At 59.6% G+C, this 19,921-nt stretch overlaps 1 protein-coding gene across 1 annotated transcript; it reads left to right on the plus strand.

Moving 5' to 3' along the window:
* Positions 1–196: 196 nt before the first annotated feature.
* Positions 197–19,268, plus strand: Abca7 (ATP binding cassette subfamily A member 7). Its single transcript, XM_036170938.1, is given in 48 exon segments — positions 197–303; positions 1,028–1,242; positions 1,325–1,418; positions 1,761–1,902; positions 1,994–2,100; positions 2,209–2,282; positions 2,588–2,668; positions 3,370–3,580; positions 3,685–3,824; positions 4,826–4,942; positions 5,039–5,206; positions 5,436–5,665; positions 6,173–6,349; positions 6,609–6,831; positions 6,952–7,173; positions 7,250–7,451; positions 7,849–7,959; positions 8,425–8,596; positions 8,821–8,952; positions 9,055–9,194; positions 9,339–9,476; positions 9,693–9,880; positions 9,959–10,016; positions 10,160–10,437; positions 10,623–10,659; positions 10,849–10,980; positions 11,051–11,202; positions 11,361–11,485; positions 11,569–11,667; positions 11,969–12,256; positions 12,350–12,382; positions 12,496–12,673; positions 12,759–12,928; positions 13,392–13,569; positions 13,695–13,810; positions 14,440–14,584; positions 14,686–14,809; positions 15,117–15,246; positions 15,318–15,438; positions 15,520–15,582; positions 16,539–16,568; positions 16,570–16,646; positions 16,871–17,012; positions 17,112–17,246; positions 17,516–17,619; positions 17,762–17,854; positions 18,675–18,915; positions 19,009–19,268. Coding segments are annotated over 47 exon segments (6,537 nt in total). The 5' UTR covers positions 197–303; positions 1,028–1,176; the 3' UTR covers positions 19,162–19,268.
* Positions 19,269–19,921: the final 653 nt, after the last annotated feature.

The raw sequence follows: 19,921 nt of genomic DNA on the forward strand, positions 1-19,921 counted from the left end.
TGCCCCATTGCCCCCACGCGGTCGCGTCCCTGTGAAACCAAGGAGATGCAGCCAGAAGCGGTCCCTTTAAGAAACCCGGCTCGGCGCGCCCAGGCCGTGGTCCCGCCTCCTGCAATGGCAAAGACCTGCGAGTGGCAGGAGCATTGTCCAATAGCAGCGCAGGGGGCGGGGCCGAGCGCAGCCCGGGGCCGCTGGTTGCGAAGGGCGTCGTCCGCAGTGGAGGGGGCTCCTCTTAAAGGGGCCGCGCTCCCCCGCCGATGCCGGGCGGAGCGACGGTGGATGGAGGTTGGGGGCCTCGGAACGGTGAGGAGGACCCCGAGGGGGTGGCAGGTGGAGCCTGGCGATCTGGGGGTGCCGTGGGGTGAGGCGGGCGGAGCCACGTGCCCCGATAATTAGGGGTTCCTGGCGAGCCCCTTCTGCCCTCGCCCTTCCTTACGCTCCCCGCGAGTGTGGGAAAAGCTGATCACTGTTTCCCACGGCGGGCTTCTGGCCGCCCCGGGGCGCCTCGGCCAACCCACTCCCGCCGCGCCCCACTTTCCAAAAGACGCGTGTTCTCCCGGGTCCCCAAGTCCCACTGCGCGGCCACTGCCTTCCGGGGCAGCCTCAGTTTCCCTGTCTGCATTATGAAGTAGGCCACGGACGGACGGGGCGGGCGGGGAGAAGCGATCAGGGCCGGCTGGCCAGGGAGCCCACCCCGCCCCAGCCGGCGTCCGGCCCACCCTTTTCACTCCCGGGCCGGCCTCGCCCAGCTCGGGTTTCCTTGGGAGCGTGACTGCCCCTTGTTGAGCCTCAGTTTCCAGCTCTGTCACACGGAGGGCCGGCCGGCCGGCCGGCGGAGGCTGTCCGCTCTGGGGACGGAGGCTGCGGGCGAGGCTGACCGCCCCTAAGAACGCGGACGCCGTCCTCCGGACCCCAGCCTTCAGCCTGCGGGAGCGATGGGCCTCCCAGCCAATCCGCTACGCAGACGGCTGCGGGCCGGGCTCCCATTGGTCACCCCTTGATGTGTGCGGGGCTCTCTGTTCTGGAGATTCCCGCAGCGCAGAGAGAAGACGGGCGGGTGACGAGTGGATGGGAGGATGAAGATCAGAGACCCTCAGGCATCTGCCCCGAGCCACACAGCACACCCTCAGCCTGTTCGTCCTGTGCTCTCCGCTCTGTTCGCCGTCCAGAGTCATCATGGCCTTCTGCACACAGCTGATGCTCCTACTGTGGAAAAATTACACATATCGAAGGAGACAACCGGTAAAGCCCGGGTGTGCAGGCGCGGGGCGATGGCAGGTGTCCGTCGCGGTCCCCCAGAGTCTCCTACACATTCTTCCCCCAGATCCAGCTCCTAGTGGAGTTACTGTGGCCCCTCTTCCTCTTCTTCATCCTGGTGGCCGTCCGCCACTCCCACCCACCACTGGAGCACCACGAATGTAAGACCCACTGTGCGAGCCGCGCGGTGGCGGCGCACGCCTGTAATCCCAGCACTCGGGAGGCAGAGCCAGGCGGGTCTCTGTGAGTTCGAGGCCAGCCTGGGCTACAGAGTGAGATCCAGACAGGCTCCAAAGCTACACAGAGAAACCCTGTTGAGAAAAAGGAAAAAGAAAAGAAAGAAAGGAAAAGAAAGACCCACTGTGTGTAGTGGGGGTGGGGGTGGACAAGCCTCTCCTGCCAAGCCTGGTGCTGGGGCTGAGCTGGGTGTGGCAGTAGACCACATCCTTAACGGGATGATCGCAGAAGTGAGGGCGACTCTGAGCAGGTGCCTCTCCCCCCAGGCCACTTTCCAAACAAGCCACTACCATCCGCGGGCACCCTGCCCTGGCTGCAGGGCCTTATCTGCAATGTAAACAACTCCTGTTTCCAGCAGCCAACGCCTGGCGAGAAGCCGGGGGTCCTGAGCAACTTCAAGGATTCCCTGTGAGTAAAGTGGGTGGCTGGGGCTGGCCCACGAGCAGCGGGGGCGTTTGGGATTCTTCAGCCCCACCTCCCATCCCCTCTCTGCCTCCAGGATCTCCAGACTCTTAGCCGATGCTCGCACAGTGCTGGGGGGCCGCAGCACCCAGGAGATGCTGGCCGCCCTGGGGAAACTGGTGCCCCTGCTCAGAGCGGCGGGAGGTAGAGAAAGAGGGAACCCTCAGCTTGGGGGGCTGTGAGTCAGGCAGGGGACGGGGAGCAGGCACCTCAAGCTGAGCTTTGCCTAACATTGGCATCCTCTCCCCTCAGCCTGGCCACAAGAGAGTAACCTACTGAACAAGCAAGTGTCAGTGACCACTGAGCTCAAAAAGATCCTGCAAGGGGTGAGGAGGGGGGGCTGACAGGGTCAGGGACTCCCCGTGTGTGGCCTGGAATGAGCCCTTCCCCTTTCAACCTTCCCATACCTCATTCGTAAAAGGGGGGTGATGGAGGCTGAGGCTGGGGCTCAGGGTTGAGCTTTCACCCTCCCAGCACTTAAGAACCCATGGGCTCCTGGGCTCGGGCCCAGCTCCTACGGCGTCTCAGCACTCGGGGTGGATGCAGGAGGATCAGGAGTCTGAGGTCATCCTTGGCCCGAGGACAACTGAGCAGTCCACCCAGGTCTTAGCCACCTTTGTGTTCTTGACAGGCGTCCCTGGAGCCTGGGCTTGGTCAAGCCCAGGATTCCATGAGGAAATTCTTGGATACCACCAGGGATCTTACCCAGGAGGTGAGAGGCCCCAACCAGTGTCCACCCTGGCCAGGAAGATATAAGCAGGCCGGGAAGGGGAGGGGACCTAAAGGTGGGCCTAGGCCTGCCCTGCTTCACACTGCAAGTTGGAAAAAGCTATGTGAGGTGCTGTATTGTCATGGCTGCATTCCAGAGGCTGGGCCGGGGAACTGTGAGTTCGAGGCTAGCTTGGGCTCCAGAGCAAGACAGTATCTCAATCAAACAAAAACAAATGAACAAATAAACGGAAGGGCTGGCGTTGTACGTCAGTCAGTAGAGTGCTTGTAGCTCAGTTGGTAGAACCTTTGTTTGCCCAGCATGCATGAAATCCTGGATTCTACCCTTAACTCCCATAGCACGGTTTCAAAATGTAGAGATTATATAGCAAGCAAGGCCAGGCAGCCTCATGAGACTGTGCTTCAATAAAATAAAATGAAATAAAATAAAATAAAATAAGCTGGGCAGTGGTGGCGCACGCCTGTAATCCCAGTACTCAGGAGGCAGAGCCAGGCGGATCTCTGTGAGTTGGAGGCCAGCCTGGTCTACAGAGCGAGATCCAGGACAGACACCAAAACTACACAGAGAAACCCTGTCTCGAAAAACCAAAAATAAATAAATGAAATAAAGTAAACAAATAAGCAAAAGGGGGGCTGGAACACTCTGTAGGAGGTGTCCAGCACCCCTTGGTGACCTTTCTCTAGCTCCTGACGCTGCCCAGCCTGCTGGAACTCCGAGCTTTGCTGCAGAGGCCCCGGGGGTCCGCTGGTTCGCTGGAGCTGGTTTCCGAGGCCCTCTGCAGTACCAAGGGGCCCAGCAGCCCAGGGGGCCTCTCCCTCAATTGGTACGATGCCAGCCAGCTCAGCGAGTTCATGGGGCCAGAGCTGGCCCCTGCTCCGCCTGACAGCAGCCTCAGTGAGTCACTACGGCTGAGCTGGGTTCCGTGTGGGGCCGATGGAGGGTGGAGGGATGATGGAGGGTGGAGGGATGCGGGGGGCCTCATGTTACCCCAATACCAGGCCCTGCCTGCTCCCAGTTCATGGGGGCGCTGGATGACCATCCTGTGTCGCGACTGCTCTGGAGGCGCCTAAAACCATTGATCCTTGGGAAAATTCTCTTTGCCCCTGACACAAACTTCACTCGGAAGCTCATGGCCCAGGTGAGACACAGGAACCAGTGAGGGACAGCAATGGACAGAATACCCTTTAGTCAGGGGCCAGTAACAGTGACAGCCTCAGATGAGGGGCTGGGGGCGTGGTCAGGGTGAAGCCCCGCCCAGAATCCCCAGTGAGGGGCTGGGGGCGTGGTCAGGGCGGAGCCCCGCCCAGAATCCCCAGTGAGGGGCTGGGGGCGTGGTCAGGGCGGAGCCCCGCCCAGAATCCCCAGTGAGGGGCTGGGGGCGTGGTCAGGGTGGGGCCCCGCCCAGAATCCCCAGTGAGGGGCTGGGGGCGTGGTCAGGGCGGAGCCCCGCCTAGAATCCCAGTGAGGGCTGGGGGCGTGGTCAGGGTGGAGCCCCGCCTAGAATCCCCAGTGAGGGGCTGGGGCGTGGTCAGGGTGGAGCCCCGCCTAGAATCCCCAGTGAGGGGCTGGGGGCGTGGTCAGGGTGGGGCCCCGCCCAGAATCCCCAGTGAGGGGCTGGGGGCGTGGTCAGGGTAGAACTCCCCACCTAGGATCCCTCTGGGGCAGAGTTAGGAGCTCTGGGGCAGGGCTCAGTGGTGACAGGGTACACACAGAGCTCTGGGCTCTATCACTAGAACTCAAAATACAAAAAAAGAAAGAGAGAGAGAGAGAATATGCAAGTTAAAGCCGTGCCTCTTTAGAGAAATCGGTTTATAATCCTGACACTCAGAAGGAAGCTGAGGCAAGAGTTCCAGCCTAAGCTGCGGGGTGAGACGCTGTCTCGAAGGTAGGAAAAGAAGTCCAGTGACTGCAGTGCACGTCTTTAGTCCCGGCACTCGGGAGGCAGAGACGGGAGGATCTGTGAGTTCGAGATCAGCCAGGGCACACAGTGACACTCGATGGTGATGATGGTGATGATGGTGATGGTGACGATGGTGATGGAGAGTAAAGCGGTCCAGAGGTGGAGGGCCAGGGCACGGCCAAGGTCAGAGCAGGTACGTGGAAAGGCGGCCTCAGCTGATCTCAGCTGCCCAATTGCAGGTGAACCGGACCTTCGAGGAACTGGCTCTGTTGAGGGACCTACAAGAGGTCTGGGGGGTGCTAGGACCCCAGATCTTCAACTTCATGAATGACAGTTCAAACATGGCCGTGCTTCAGGTGAGCTGGGCTGGCGTCGGCCACCTCCGGGCTGGGGTCTCCTGATGGGAAGGGGTGGACAGAGACCCCTCCCGACCTGTCATTCCCCTTTCCCAGAGACTGCTGGAAGTGGAGGGCTCAGGGCAGAGGCAGCAGACACCCAGAGGCCAGAAGCAGCTGGATGCCATCAGAGATTTTCTGGACCCTAGTAGGGGTGGTTACAGCTGGCGGGAGGCTTACGCCGACGTAGGGCGCCTAGCAGGAATCCTGGGCCAAATCATGGAGGTGAGGGGTTGTCATAGATGGTGGGGTGGGCCTTCCCCTGGTGACCTGAAGGGGACCAGTGCCTGATCCTGTCCTGGACGGCGCAGCACAGAGATCTGGGCTTTGTTTATGTCTGAAGAGGGAGCCCACTGGCCATGTATATGGTCACCTAGGGGTACAGGGGATCCAGGAGGAAGGGGTTGGGGACTGAGGGTCCAGTCACACCCTAGAATTCATGCCCCCCCCACAGTGTGTGTCCCTAGACAAGCTGGAGGCTGTGCCCTCTGAGGGAGCTCTTGTGTCCCGTGCCATGGAGCTGCTGGATGAGCGCCGCCTCTGGGCGGGCATCGTCTTCCTGAGCCCTAAGGACTCTCTGGATCCATCGGAGCTGTCATCTCCAGCCCTGGATCCTGGCCACCTGCGATTCAAGATCCGAATGGATATTGATGATGTCACAAGGACCAACAAGATCAGGGACAAGTGAGGGGAGAGAGCTGGGGGCGGGGGCTAGAGTGGGGGGGCAGGGCCAAGAGCATGATGACAGAGTCTGTTGGAGGTGACAGACGGAACTAGGTGTGAGCGTGGCCAAGGTAAGGTCTGGGTGGGGGATAGTGCTGTGCAGCAGTGGCGTTAGCCAAGGGCAGTGTGGGGCTAGCCTAGTACAAAGAGCAGCCAGCCAAGTGTATCATGGAACTTCCCAAGTGTGGAGACAGGGGAGCTAGCTTAGTGCATTATTGAATCTGGAAAAGAAAGGGCTGATGGAGCCGGGCGGTGGTGGCGCACACCTTTAATCCCAGCACTCGGGAGGCAGAGGCAGGAGGATCTCTGTGAGTTCGAGGCCAGTCTGGTCTACAGAGCGAGATCCAGGACAACCAGAGCTACACAGAGAGACCAAAAAAAGGCGGGGATGGGAGGGCTAATGGAAAGGGTCTCTGCAGAGTTTCTTTACTTCCATGTAGCTTATCCACTGATTCTGGCGTCTCCCAGGTTTTGGGACCCCGGGCCCTCTGCAGACCCTTTCATGGACCTTCGATATGTGTGGGGTGGCTTCGTGTACCTGCAGGACCTGCTGGAGCAGGCAGCTGTGCGTGTGCTGAGTGGAGGGGACCCCCGCGCCAGCCTCTATCTGCAGCAGATGCCGCACCCCTGCTATGTGGATGATGTGTGAGAGCCTCCTTGCATCCTGTCTGGGCTCTGTGGTTTGGAGGGACCCTGCCTGGAACCCGTAGGGGGCTCAAAGGACTCCAGACTCCCAGGGTCTCCCCAAAAAGAAATAAAGTGACCTGTGCTGGGAGCTCTGCCTAGATCAGCCCTCTGAGGATGCTGCCAAGCCTGGAGACCCCAGGGTGGCATTTGTGCCACACCCGTGTGTGCCCCCTGTGCAGGGGACCTGCAGCTGCACCCCACTATCCCACCATTCCAGGTTCCTGCGCGTGCTGAGCCGGTCTCTGCCCCTGTTTCTGACTCTGGCCTGGATCTATTCGGTGGCGCTCACCGTGAAGGCCGTGGTGCGGGAGAAAGAGACGAGGCTTCGAGAAACCATGCGAGCCATGGGGCTGAGCCGCGCCGTGCTCTGGCTTGGCTGGTTCCTCAGCTGCCTGGGACCCTTCCTGGTCAGCACGGCGCTGCTGGTGGTAGTGCTCAAGGTGAGGGGTCCTCGATGCCCACCCCGCCGTGCGCGCGCCCCGTGGAGTGGAGCTGGACACGCATCCCTAGCACCCATCTCGGTCGGAATGGGATCCTGAAAGTCTTGTGCTTTCCCCCAGCTAGGGAACATCCTTCCTTACAGCCACCCGCTTGTCGTCTTCTTCTTCTTGGCGGCCTTCGCGGTGGCCACCGTGGCTCAAAGTTTTCTGCTCAGCGCCTTCTTCTCCAGGGCCAACCTGGCAGCTGCCTGTGGGGGCCTCGCCTACTTCTCCCTCTACCTGCCCTACGTGCTGTGTGTGGCCTGGCGCGAGCGCCTGCCGCTAGGCGGCCTGGTAGCTGCGGTGAGGAATGTTCCAGCCTGTGGTGGGGGGTGCCCCCAAAGTGTAGCCAGCTCCCTGAACCCCTCTCTCTCCCCAGAGCCTGCTGTCCCCCGTGGCCTTCGGCTTCGGATGTGAAAGCCTGGCGCTGCTGGAGGAGCAGGGGGATGGGGCGCAGTGGCACAATCTGGGCAGGGCCCCTGCGGAGGATGTCTTCAGCCTGGTGCAGGCGGCTGCCTTCCTGTTGCTGGACGCCGCCATCTATGGCCTCGCCCTCTGGTACCTGGAGGCCGTCTGCCCAGGTGGGCCATAGGGGAAGGGGCTCCCGGTGAGGAACGCGCCGGCTCCCTGGAGTGTTCCTGGGCACCGGGAGAGATGTTTTAGGGTGTGTCGCTGGGCTCCTGGAGGTGCGCCTTGAAGACTGTGCCTCCTGCAGTTTGGTGTCTGGGAACAGCCTGGGTTAGAATACCGCCCAGGATGGGTGGAGCTTCCTGCTGGGGCGCAGTCTCACTGTCCTGGCTACAAGACACCACATTTTAGGGCATGTCTCTGGGATATTGGGTTTCTGGGAGTACATTTCCTAGCTGATACTACCTCTGAGGGGCAGGGTCCCCGGGTGCCCTGATTCCAAGTGTGTGGCCCGGAGGTTATCACATCTCATGGGCATGACAAGTGTAACCAAGCGTCACTTTCCACCAGGCCAATATGGGATCCCTGAGCCATGGAATTTCCCCTTTCGGAGGAGCTACTGGTGTGGGCCTGGATCTCCCCAGAGTTCTGTCTTGGCCCCTGCCCCACAAGATGCCAAGGGTGAGGCCCCATGACAATGATTAACCTTTTGCTGGTTTTGACTCCCTTGTCTCCCCTAGAGAAACAGGTCCTGCAACTCAGTGCCCTGGACACCCTGGATCCCCAGGCCCTGACCCCTAGGGATCTCCCCCAGAGCCTTGTGCATGCTAGCTAGCAAGCATTCTACCACCGAATGACATCTCAGCCCCTCTCTGCTGGGTTCTGTGCAGGGGCTCTATCCCCCAGCCATGCCCCCAGTTCCTTCTAGGGGGGATTCCAGACAGAGACTCTACCCCTGAGCCACATTTTTTTTGTTTGTTTTTTTGAGACAGGGTCTCACTAAGTTGCCAAGGCTGGCCTTAACCTCACGGGCATCCCTTCCTTAGCCTCCTCAGTAGTTGAGGTGACCATCCCGCACCATGCCTGTTTCCCCTGACCAGCTCGGGGGACCCCAGGTCCATGGCTGACCCTGTCTTCCCTCCACAGTTCTGGTGGAAGAGCCACCACCTGGTCTCACTCCTGGTGTCTCCATTCGTGGCCTGAAGAAGCATTTTCGTGGCTGTCCACAGCCAGCCCTCCGAGGACTCAGCCTTGACTTCTACCAAGGCCACATCACCGCCTTTTTGGGTCACAATGGTGCTGGCAAGACAACTACACTGTGAGCCACCAGCCGCTACGCCCTTTCCCTCAGTTTCCCCATCTAGTCCATGCATTGGGGTCGGAGGGTCCAGGTGTGCAGCGGAGCAGGAGCTGGGTCTGGTTTGCACACACACTAGCTCCTCTGCCCACTTCCCTCCCCTGGAAAAGGAGCACACGGCACCCTGGGAGTGTAGGCGGCCCGCTGTCCCTGCAGGGCAGCATCTCAGATCCCCGCACCAACAGGTCCATCTTGAGTGGTCTTTTCCCACCCAGTGGTGGCTCGGCCTCCATCCTGGGCCATGATGTGCAAACCAACATGGCAGCCATCCGGCCTCACCTGGGCGTCTGCCCACAGTACAATGTGCTGTTTGACATGTGAGTCCTGCAAGGCCTGGATGGGGCGGTGGGAGGGGCCTGGCATCGCCTGACACACACACACACACACACACACACCCCGCTCATCACCCCTGGCCACAGGCTGACAGTGGGAGAGCACGTGTGGTTCTACGGCCGTTTGAAAGGCGTGAGTGCGGCTGCCGTCAGCTCTGAGCAGGAACGCCTGATACGGGATGTGGGGCTCGTCCCCAAGTGGGACACACAGACGCGTCACCTCTCCGGTGAGTAGGCCTGGAAAGGCCGCCTCCGTGGGGCGTGGAACTTCGGGGGCTGACGGGGCACTGAGGTATCCTCGGGTGGGTTAGTGAGGCTGCCCCACAAACAGCCGGGTGGGTCACATGAGGAGTGTCACTCTCTCCACCCAGGTGGGATGCAGCGGAAACTGTCTGTGGCCATTGCCTTTGTGGGTGGCTCTCGCGTAGTTATCCTGGATGAGCCCACTGCTGGTGTGGACCCGGCTTCTCGCCGTGGCATCTGGGAATTGCTGCTGAAGTACAGAGAAGGTAAGAGCTGGAAGATGGGATAGAATAGCCCATAGAACGGGTTCCCCTGGTTTCTGCTTGTGGGGCAAAAAACAAAAGTATGAAATGCTGGGATGGGGTTTTGAGGGATGCACAGGAGTTTGCTGCATAGGGTTAGGCAATTCCTGAGAGACACTGCCACCTGGGTAGAGGCCCGGTGAGCCCAGCGGTTCACATGGATTGGGTCCCCATGTCCAGATCGCACACTGATCCTCTCCACGCACCACCTGGATGAGGCGGAGCTCCTGGGAGATCGCGTGGCCATGGTGGCGAATGGTTCTTTGTGCTGCTGTGGGTCCCCGCTTTTCTTGCGTCGACACTTGGGCTGCGGTTATTACCTGACGCTGGTGAAGAGTCCTCAGTCCCTCAACACCCAGGACTTGGAGGTGAGAGCTAGAACAAGCTCCCGAGCCCTGTCCCCAGCTCTGTCCTGCAGAGATGGACCACTGTCTTTCTCTATGAAGGGAGACAGCGGGGACCCCAGACGGAAGCAGAAGCCAGACAGCGCGGGCAACCTGGCGGGTGAGACTGGGCCCGGGGACCCTAAGGGAATGCTGGGGGCCAGCAACCACTTAACTCAGCACCAGAGCTCAAGACCCCAGACCGGGTGCCTGTCCTTCCACACCCGTGGCCAAAAAGTCCTTAACCCTGACCTGTGTCCACAGGGTCAACTCTCACCCAAGGAGCCTCGGACGGGAGCGGCCAGGCCCCAGCTCCTGACGCGGCCTCCATCACTCCGAGGACGCCCCAGATACTAGGCCTAGTGCAGCGCCATGTTCCTGGCGCTCAGCTGGTGGAGGAGCTGCCCCATGAGCTGGTGCTGGCACTGCCCTATGTGGGTGCCCTGGATGGCAGCTTTGCCATGGTCTTCCAAGAGCTGGATCGGCAACTGGAGGCTCTGGGACTCATCGGCTATGGGATCTCGGACACCAGCCTGGAGGAGGTGTGGGACCTAGTGGGATTTTGAAGGGTGAATAGGAGTCTGCTTATGGATGGCAAGGGGGAGATCCAGGCAGGAAAGATGGCTCTTAGGGAAGGTGGATGGCTTGGAGATCTCTTGAGGAGGTCTGGGGGAACCAGTGGTTTATGAGGGGTCCCTCTTACGAGTCTCTTGCTCTGTCTCCTCAGATCTTCCTAAAGGTGGTGGAGGATGCACACAGAGAAGGTACGCCATAGGTCTGTGACCCTTGACCCAACCCTGGTTCAGAGTCAAAACAGGCCTGAGACCCGCTGCTCATCCCCGGCTGGGTCTGTCCTCGGGGCAGAACCCCAGGTTCCTCCCTGGTGCTGGCATCAAGTCCTCCGTCTGAATGCTGGCCCTTCCCCACTTTGGGCTCTGGCTTGGCTTTCCCAGGAAGCAAGACCCTGTCCCCCACCCTGAACCCCGCTGGCTCCACAGGAGGTGACTCGGGACAGCACCTGCAGCCCCGCATGGCCACTCTGCAGCCCCACACAGAGGCGTCAGCCCTGGAGAACGGAGAGCTGGGTGAGTCTCTCGCCTGCTCACACCCCCATCACCCCCAAGGTGCTGGAGCTCACCCTCCCACCCCCCACAGCTAGGTTGGTGCTGGATCCCCAGGCCCCGCAGGGCTCCACACCCGGTGCTGCTCCAGTGCAAGGCTGGACACTGACCTGCCAACAGCTCCGGGCTCTGCTCCACAAGCGTTTTCTGCTCGCCAGTCGCAGCCGCCGGGGCCTGTTTGCACAGGTGACAAGGCCCTGCACCGCAGAGCATGCGTGACTGTCCTGGGCTGTCCGTTGTCCACGCTGGCTGCCCATTCAGGGATTTCATTCCTGCGGAGGGTGCTGGGGACCCCCGGGGTGGGAGCAGGGCGGGAGGTGGGTGCTGATGACATTGTCCCCCAGATTGTGCTGCCTGCTCTCTTTGTGGGCCTGGCCCTGTTCTTCAGCCTCATCGTCCCTCCGTTCAGCCAGTACCCGCCCCTGCAGCTCAGCCCTGCCATGTACGGCCCCCAGGTCTCCTTCTTCAGGTGGGTGCTGGGCACAGTGGGCAGGGGACTGTGGGCAGGTGATGGGATAGCCACAGTCACAGTGCTGACCTGTCACCCCACAGTGAGGATGCCCCTGGGGACCCCAACCGGGCGAAGCTGCTGGAGGCACTGCTGGGGCAGGCTGGGCTGCAGTACCCCAGTGTGCAGGGCACAGCTGCCAGGTGAGGCTAACCCAGTCAACTGTCCTTGGTGTATTCCCCACCCCAGAAACCGTGTCGGTTTCCCCAGCCTCTGCCTCAGTTTCCTCTCTTGATCTGCCTCCATTTCCCTGCCTGGTCTCTGCCTTGATTTCCCTCTGAGTTCCCACCTCAGATTTCTTGTCTGGATTCTGGCCTCAGTTTCCCTCCAGGGCTCCTTGCCTTGGTTCCCCTCTGGCCCCGGTGAGCAGGCCTCCCTCGCCTCATGGGAATGTGGGGTCTGTGTCCTGGCACCCAGTGCCCACAGCCCTTTCCGACTCCACAGAGGATCCCAGTGCACACACTCCTTGGCCTGCTACTTCTGGGTCCCCGAGGTCCCTGCAGATGTGGCCAGCATCCTGGCCAGTGGTAACTGGACTCCAGAGTCTCCGTCCCCAGCATGCCAATGCAGCCAGCCTGGAGCCCGCCGCCTGCTGCCAGACTGTCCGGCTGGAGCTGGGGGGCCACCGCCACCCCAGGCCATGGCTGGCTTGGGGGAGGTGATCCAGAATCTCACTGGCCGAAATGTGTCTGACTTCCTGGTGAAGACTTACCCCAGCCTGGTGCGCCAGGGGTAAGCACCCAGGCTCTGTGTGCCCACACTGGGGAGGCTGGGTGGTCCCCATGCCCCATACTGACCCTTCCCATTCGACTGTATGTCCTGCAGCCTGAAGACTAAGAAGTGGGTGGATGAGGTCAGGTGAGATGGGACCTGTTGTGGGAAACCCTGTCTGTCCTTTTCCCACACCCTCTGCTGGCCTGCCCACTTCTCCAGCTCCTCAGTCTCCATCTCTACCCCAAACCATTTCCCAGATACGGGGGCTTCTCCCTGGGAGGCCGAGACCCAGACCTGCCCTCAGGGCATGAGGTGGTCCGCACAGTGGCAGAGATGCGGGCGCTGCTGAGCCCCCAACCTGGCAATGCCCTAGACCGTATCCTGAACAACCTCACTCAGTGGGCCCTTGGCCTTGACGCCCACAACAGCCTTAAGGTGGGAGCTGGGGCCAGCAGGCGGGGTGGCTGGCGGCATCCAAGGCCACTCGCCTCTCGGACCTCATGGCCTTTGATCCATTCAGATCTGGTTCAACAACAAGGGCTGGCATGCCATGGTGGCCTTTGTGAACCGAGCCAACAATGGACTCCTACATGCCCTCCTACCATCTGGCACAGCCCTCGGTGCCCACAGCATCACAACACTCAACCACCCTTTGAACCTGACCAAGGAGCAGCTGTCTGAGGCTGCACTGTGAGTCTCTCCATTGACCCTCAGTGGTCTGTTGCTCAGGGGTGGTGGGGACTGGGATCGGAGCCTTCCCTGGGCCCGGGCTGGTGACAGAATGTCATCTCAACACCAGAAAGGCCAGGCAGTGGGATGGCACACACCTTTAATCTCAGGACACAGGAGGCAGAGGCAGGCAGATCTCTGTGAGTTTAAGGCTAGCCTGGTCTACTTACATAGAAAGTTCCAGGCTATGTAGAGAGACCCTGTCTCAAAACAAACAAGCCAACCAACCAACCAACAAAAAACAGAGACTTTCAGGATGAAAAACATCCAGGAACCCTGGATCTTTTCCCACTTTTAAGGACCCAGGCCTCTCACATGCCTGTGTCCCCAAACTGCCATGCCTCTCTCCTGCCGGGAACCAATCCCAAAGACTCAGCACCATGCCCCATTTTGCTCTGAGCCACTCCCAACCTCTCGCCCCCAGGGTGGCCTCCTCAGTGGATGTCCTTGTCTCCATCTGCGTGGTCTTCGGCATGTCCTTTGTCCCAGCCAGCTTCACCCTGGTCCTCATCGAGGAACGTGTCACCAGAGCCAAACACCTGCAGCTGGTCAGCGGCCTGCCTCAAACCCTCTATTGGCTTGGCAATTTCCTCTGGGACATGGTATGTATGGCTGGCCACCAGGTGGGGTGAGTGGGCACCTGGCCACAAGAGAGGGGAGGGGAGGAGCAGCTGAGCCTGACCCCTGACCCTCTGAGCCACTGAGGTGACTCCTGTCTCCGATACAGGGTAATTACTTGGTGGCAGTGTGCATAGTGGTGCTCATCTTCCTGGCCTTTCAGCAGAGGGCCTATGTGGCGCCAGAGAACCTGCCCACCCTCTTACTCTTGCTTCTGCTGTATGGGTGAGACTCCCAGCCCCTTGAGGTCTACTCTTCTTGTGGGGAGAGGAGATCCATAGTAACAGGAGAAAAAGACTCTCAGGTCCAATAGAACCTCAAGAATGGTAGGATTCAGGGGTTGGACAGATGGCTCAGTGGTTAAAAATACTGGTTACTCTTTAAGAGGACCCAGGTTCAGTTTTCAGCACCTACATGATGGCTCACAACCTTCTGTAACTGCAGTTTCAGGGGATCCAATGCCCGCTTCTGACCTCTACAGGCACCAGGCACACACATAATGTGTGTACATAGAAGCAGCGAAACACTCACACACATAAATAAAAACGAATAAATCTTTTTTTTTTTTTAAAAAAAAAGGCCAAGATGGTGGTGCACACCTTTAATTCTAGCACTTGGGAAGCAGAGGGTGGATCACTGTGAATTCAAGGATAACCTGGACTTCATAGTGAGACCAAGGATGGGGGGTGGGGGAGGAGTTAGAATTGAGAGCTAGCCAATGTGGCCTTAAAAGCTCATCACATCCTGGCACCTAATACAGATCTAAGGCACATAGTACAGATCTGAGGGGGGTTATCCTGAGGGCCACCCAGTGTGTCATGTCACTGGTGGCACTTGTCACCCTTCCCTTTCAGCTGGTCCATCACACCTCTAATGTACCCAGCCTCCTTCTTCTTCTCTGTGCCCAGCACGGCCTATGTGGTACTCACCTGCATTAACCTCTTCATTGGCATCAACAGCAGCATGGCCACCTTTGTGCTGGAACTGCTTTCAGATCAGGTGGGATCTTGTCACAAAACCTGGGGCTAGGGCTGAGCTGAGTTAGTGGGTGCTGTTGGGCTTAGCTGCTGACCTGCTAGGCTCTTCCTGCCCCTGAACAGAACTTGCAAGAAGTAAGCCGGATTCTGAAGCAAGTGTTTCTTATCTTCCCCCACTTCTGCCTGGGCCGAGGACTTATCGACATGGTGCGGAACCAGGCCATGGCAGATGCCTTTGAGCGCTTGGGTGAGAATGTCTGTCAAATGGGGACTGTGAACAGCACCACTGAGAGGGCTACCTCCGAATTTGGTTATATGAGATGGGGACACATTAACTGGATGATTTTAGGTGGCACAAAAATGATGTCAAATTAAAAGTGAGGAAAGGTAATTAAAGCATCATATCATGAATGGTCTATGACCACACGTTAAAGAAGATGTGAAACTTTGTAGTCTAGGTCAGCTATACCTTAGCAGTGCAGGTCGTGGTCACTGTTCTTGAATCCAAGGTAAACTGGACAGAGGGCAAGACCCAGTGCTTCCTGTCCCCACAGGAGACAAACAATTCCAGTCACCCCTACACTGGGACATTGTCGGCAAGAACCTTCTGGCCATGGTGGCCCAGGGACCCCTGTTCCTGCTCATCACACTCCTGCTCCAGCACCGCAGTCACCTCCTGCCACAGTCAGTGGGGACCAGGTGAGGGTGGTGGCAGCCAGCACCCTCCCTGGGGCCATTTACCTGTCTATCCTCAGACCCAAGCTGGGACCACTGCCACCCCTGGATGAGGAGGATGAGGATGTAGCTCGAGAGCGGGAGCGTGTGACCAAGGGGGCCACCAAGGGGGACGTGCTAGTGCTCCGGGACTTGACTAAGGTAGGCACGGGGTGGGGACAGGTGCCAGGTCGGGGCTGGCAGGGGCACTCTGTCCCTTCTCAAGTGGCCCCACCCCTGCAGGTGTACCGTGGGCAGAAGAGTCCGGCTGTGGATCGCCTGTGCCTGGGGATCCCCCCAGGGGAGGTGAGTCTGGGGCGGAGAACTCAGTGCTGGGTCAGGCAAGGCTGGAGGCTCCTCGCTGGTTGTTGAGTACCCCCTACCTGTCTGCCCCCTCGACCAAGCCCCTCCAGTGACCCCACTTTTCTGAGCACCGCTGTGCTCACGTTACCTTTCATTAAGCCCCCTCTGTCACCTAATTTTTACTTACTCATTTATTTTTGTTTTTTGAGACAGGCTTTCTCTATGTAACAATCCTAGCTATCCTGGAACTCGCTTTATAGCCCAGGCTGGCCTCGAACTCACTGAGATCTGCCTGCCTGTGCCACCGCTGCTCAGCCCCGTTACCTAATTTTTAAATGCGTGTTTATTTCTGTGGCACTAGAAATAGAAACCAGAGCCTCAGGCATGCCCAGCCGAGGCTCTCCCACGCACCCAGACCCTCACTGGAGCACCCTAGGCTGTGACTCTACTGCTGAGCTATGCCCCCACTCTGAGCTCCCAATTGAGCCTTCAGCCCTCATTAGGCACCTACTGTGTGCTCACATTTTTGAGCACCAACTGTGGCCACCAAAGGCACACTGAATGCCACTGTGGTGGGGGCCGTCCTTTCCCACGTGCTAACAGCATTGAGTCTTCGCTCTATACACGGCCATGTCAAGGCCTTCTCAGTTAAAACTTCTTAGGCACCTGTTTCTGCCTTCAAGGCCTTGGAGCAAACTCATTGGCTTCATGGTTCACTGGCTGCCTACCAGGGAGTCAGAACACATCTGGGAATGCATGTGAGCCTACTGAGGCAGGGGGATCCCGTGTTCAAGATTGTCTTTGGCTACATAGGGAGTTCAAAGCCAGCCTGGGTTACATGAGACCCTGGGTGCCCAAAACCATACTCTGCCTCTACCAGCCCCCACCCCCTGCCCTCACCCTTCCACGTAGCCACACTGGGGCCTGTGGGCTGTGAAGGGTTTGTGGGTTCCTTTCAGTGCTTTGGGCTGCTGGGCGTCAATGGAGCAGGGAAAGACATCCACCTTCCGCATGGTGACAGGGGACACGCTGCCCAGCAGTGGTGAAGCAGTACTGGCAGGTCACAAGTAAGAGGTTCCTGGTGGGGGCATATATATCCTGAGCCCTGATTCTTCCCCCATCGGTCCGTGAGTGGATGTGGTACTTCACCAGGCCACCAGGCCACTGCCTGGGATCTGCGTCCCTCTGTGCATGGCCCACGTGCCGTGGGACTCTCCACGGACACCTATGCGCCTATGCAATCCTGCATGGGTGGCCTGCAAGCTCTTGAGCCTCCTGTCCCCACTCCTAGCGTGGCCCAGGATCCCGCTGCCGCACACCGCAGCATGGGCTACTGTCCCCAGTCTGATGCCATCTTCGACCTGCTGACTGGTCGGGAACATCTGGAGTTGTTTGCGCGCCTGCGCGGGGTGCCCAAGGCTCAGGTTGCCCAGGTGAACTCGCCCTGTCCCTATGCTTACTGTGGCCTGGCCCCTCTCGGTATGGTCCTGCCCACGCTCACACCCCCCAACACCCCCTACACCCCCCCACAGACAGCGCTCTCGGGCCTGGTGCGCCTGGGCCTTCCTAGCTACGCAGACCGACCCGCGGGCACCTACAGCGGAGGGAACAAGCGGAAGCTGGCGACAGCCCTGGCTCTGGTTGGGGACCCAGCAGTGGTCTTTCTGGTGCGTGGAGGCGGGGACTGAGTGGGTTGTGGGTGGAACCTGAGTGAGATGGGACCTGGCCTTAGTGAGGTGGGGTCTAAGCTGGTGGAGGCCTTAGGGGCGGTGCCTGTGCAAGACAGCACTCCTTTTGGGCGTGGCCTGGGCAGGGTGGGGCCTGATTGAAGTGCGCCTTGGTTTAGACGGGGCGGAGCCTCAGGAGGCAGATTTTGAGCAGGTCGGGCGCTGTCACTGGGGTCCCTCCTGGTTCCCAGCCTTTCCCTCCTTTGCAGGACGAGCCCACCACGGGCATGGACCCAAGTGCACGGCGGTTTCTTTGGAACAGCTTGCTCTCTGTGGTGCGCGAGGGCCGCTCCGTGGTGCTCACCTCGCACAGGTGAGCACCAAACTACTCTCTGGCCACCTTGCAGGATGGGGCGATCCTGACCCTGGTGAGGTCTGTAGGGTGAGAGAGCTCCAGGGAGGGGAGAGAGCATGGCCCCTGAGCAGGCTGGCTGCGCTCACACTGTCGCCCACAGCATGGAGGAGTGCGAAGCCCTCTGCACGCGCCTGGCCGTCATGGTGAACGGGCGGTTCCGATGTCTGGGAAGCGCTCAGTATCTCAAAGGCAGGTGAGCAGGGCGTGACGGGCAGGCTCGTGGGCCTGACCTACGGGGAGGCGGGGACAGGAGGGATACAGGGTCTGATTGATGCGCCGAGGTTGTGGGTGGGGTTAGAAGGGCTAATCAGGTATGTGGAGGTGGAGCCTGAAGAGTTGGGTGTGGACATTGGCGAGTTGGAAAAGACCTGGTGAGTAGGAAGAGCTTGGGTCCTGGAGGGTGAATGGGAAGGTTAGAGTGAGTGGGCGGGGCCACGCGAGGGGCGGGGCCAATGCGTAGAGAACCGAGTCACTTGTCGGGGTGGAGCCAGAAAGAACTGGTTGGAGTGAATTCTAGGGTGTGGGCGGGGTTTTATTGTGCATGGGCGTGGTTAAGGTATAAAAGGCGGGGTGTCATTTGTAGACGTGAAACTCTGGAGAGTTTAAGGGTGGCATGGGATGTGGGCGGAGTTAGAGCGTCTGTTGGCGGGGCTAGGCCATGAGGGGCGGAACCACCACGGGGATATGGGGAGGTTGCTGGGGTGGGACCAAAGGGCAAGGCCACAGGGTGCTTCCTAGGGGCGGAGCCTGGGAAGGTGGATGTGTTCACAGGAGGGCTTTCTGGATGGCGTCCAGGGTAGGTGAGGGCTGTCTGACTTTGACGCAGGTGTGTCAGGCCCTCTGAGTGGGCGTGGCCTCAGGGTCGCGGTGGTGGCTCCCAAGCAGAGTAGGGTGAGCAGGAATTGGGTTCGGTCCAGCTCTACAAGACAGGCCTAGGGGATGTAAGGGGCGGCAGCGAGGGTTCCAGAAGCAGTGAGGGCCGTGGCCTGCATCCCTGGTCCTGTCCCCTCCAGGTTCGGGGCTGGCCACACACTGACCCTCAGGGTCCCACCGGCTCAGCCCGAACCGGCGATAGCCTTCATCATGGCCACCTTCCCGGGTGCTGAGCTCCGGGAGGTGCATGGCAGCCGCCTGCGATTCCAGCTGCCACTTGGGGGCAGCTGCACCTTGGCACGCGTGTTCCGCGAGCTGGCTGCCCAAGGCAAGGACCACGGTGTGGAGGACTTCTCCGTTAGCCAGACCACGCTGGAGGAGGTGACGCCGGGAACCATAATAGGGCCTGAAGGGAGGAGCTGAGGACCTCCCGACCCTGGGCTGACATCTCCCTCCATGTCACCACCCTGTCAGGTGTTCCTATATTTCTCCAAAGACCAAGGGGAAGAGGAGAAGGGTAGCCAGCAGGAGATTGGAGCCGGGGAGGTTTTCACAGCCGGCCTGAAGCACCCCAAACGTGTCAGCCGGTTTCTGGAAGACCCCAGCTCTGTGGAGACCATGCTCTGAGCATGCCTGCCTTGGGACTGAGTGGTAAAGACCCGGCAGAGGGTCCTTGAGCCACACACTGGCTCCCGGAGAGCCCAGGGCCCTAGAAGAAATAAAGAGAGACAAGAAGAGTGAGTCAGTAGCTGTGTGTTTATGTTTTGGGAGCCCTGGCTCTGTACGGGTCTCACACACTATTGCATGTACAGTGTGTGCGTGTGTCTGTGGTCACACATGTAGTCACGCATGGCAGTTACAGCCACCTGGACCCCAAGCAGTGTGGGGCGAGCCTAGGCGTGAGATGTGGGCACGCCCGGGCCTCTAGTCACATGTTCCCTGACCTGCATATACCTGTGTGGATCTGGCACCAAAGGGCGGGACTTGTGAGTGTTTCTGACCATGAAGTAGAGATGAGGTCAGGCTTGGGGAATGTCCCAGATGGCTTAGAGGACCCTGGAGCTTTCGTGGCCGGAACTGAAGCCCACCCCAGAGCCAGCCCTCATCCTGAGACAACTTCCAACCCCACCCCAGCTATCCGACTATGAGTGGGGGAAGGCATGGGACCCTTAAGGGGCTCCTCAGCTGGGTTTGTGGTTGGACCAGAGCTTGGAGAGCAGGACTGGGCACCACGGGCTGTGGGCTTCCTGGGCTGTGTCCTGGAGAGCCATCCAGTGTGGCTGAGGTCAGTGAGGTTCTGGACAGTTAAGGGATGGGGTGTCTAAATTAGATGGGACCTCTGGGGCTCATCCCATGAGGCTCAGAGCTGGGATGTGGGAAGCTGGGT

The sequence above is a fragment of the Onychomys torridus genome, chromosome 21 (genome assembly GCF_903995425.1).
Source record: "Onychomys torridus chromosome 21, mOncTor1.1, whole genome shotgun sequence".
Taxonomy (NCBI): domain Eukaryota; kingdom Metazoa; phylum Chordata; class Mammalia; order Rodentia; family Cricetidae; genus Onychomys; species Onychomys torridus.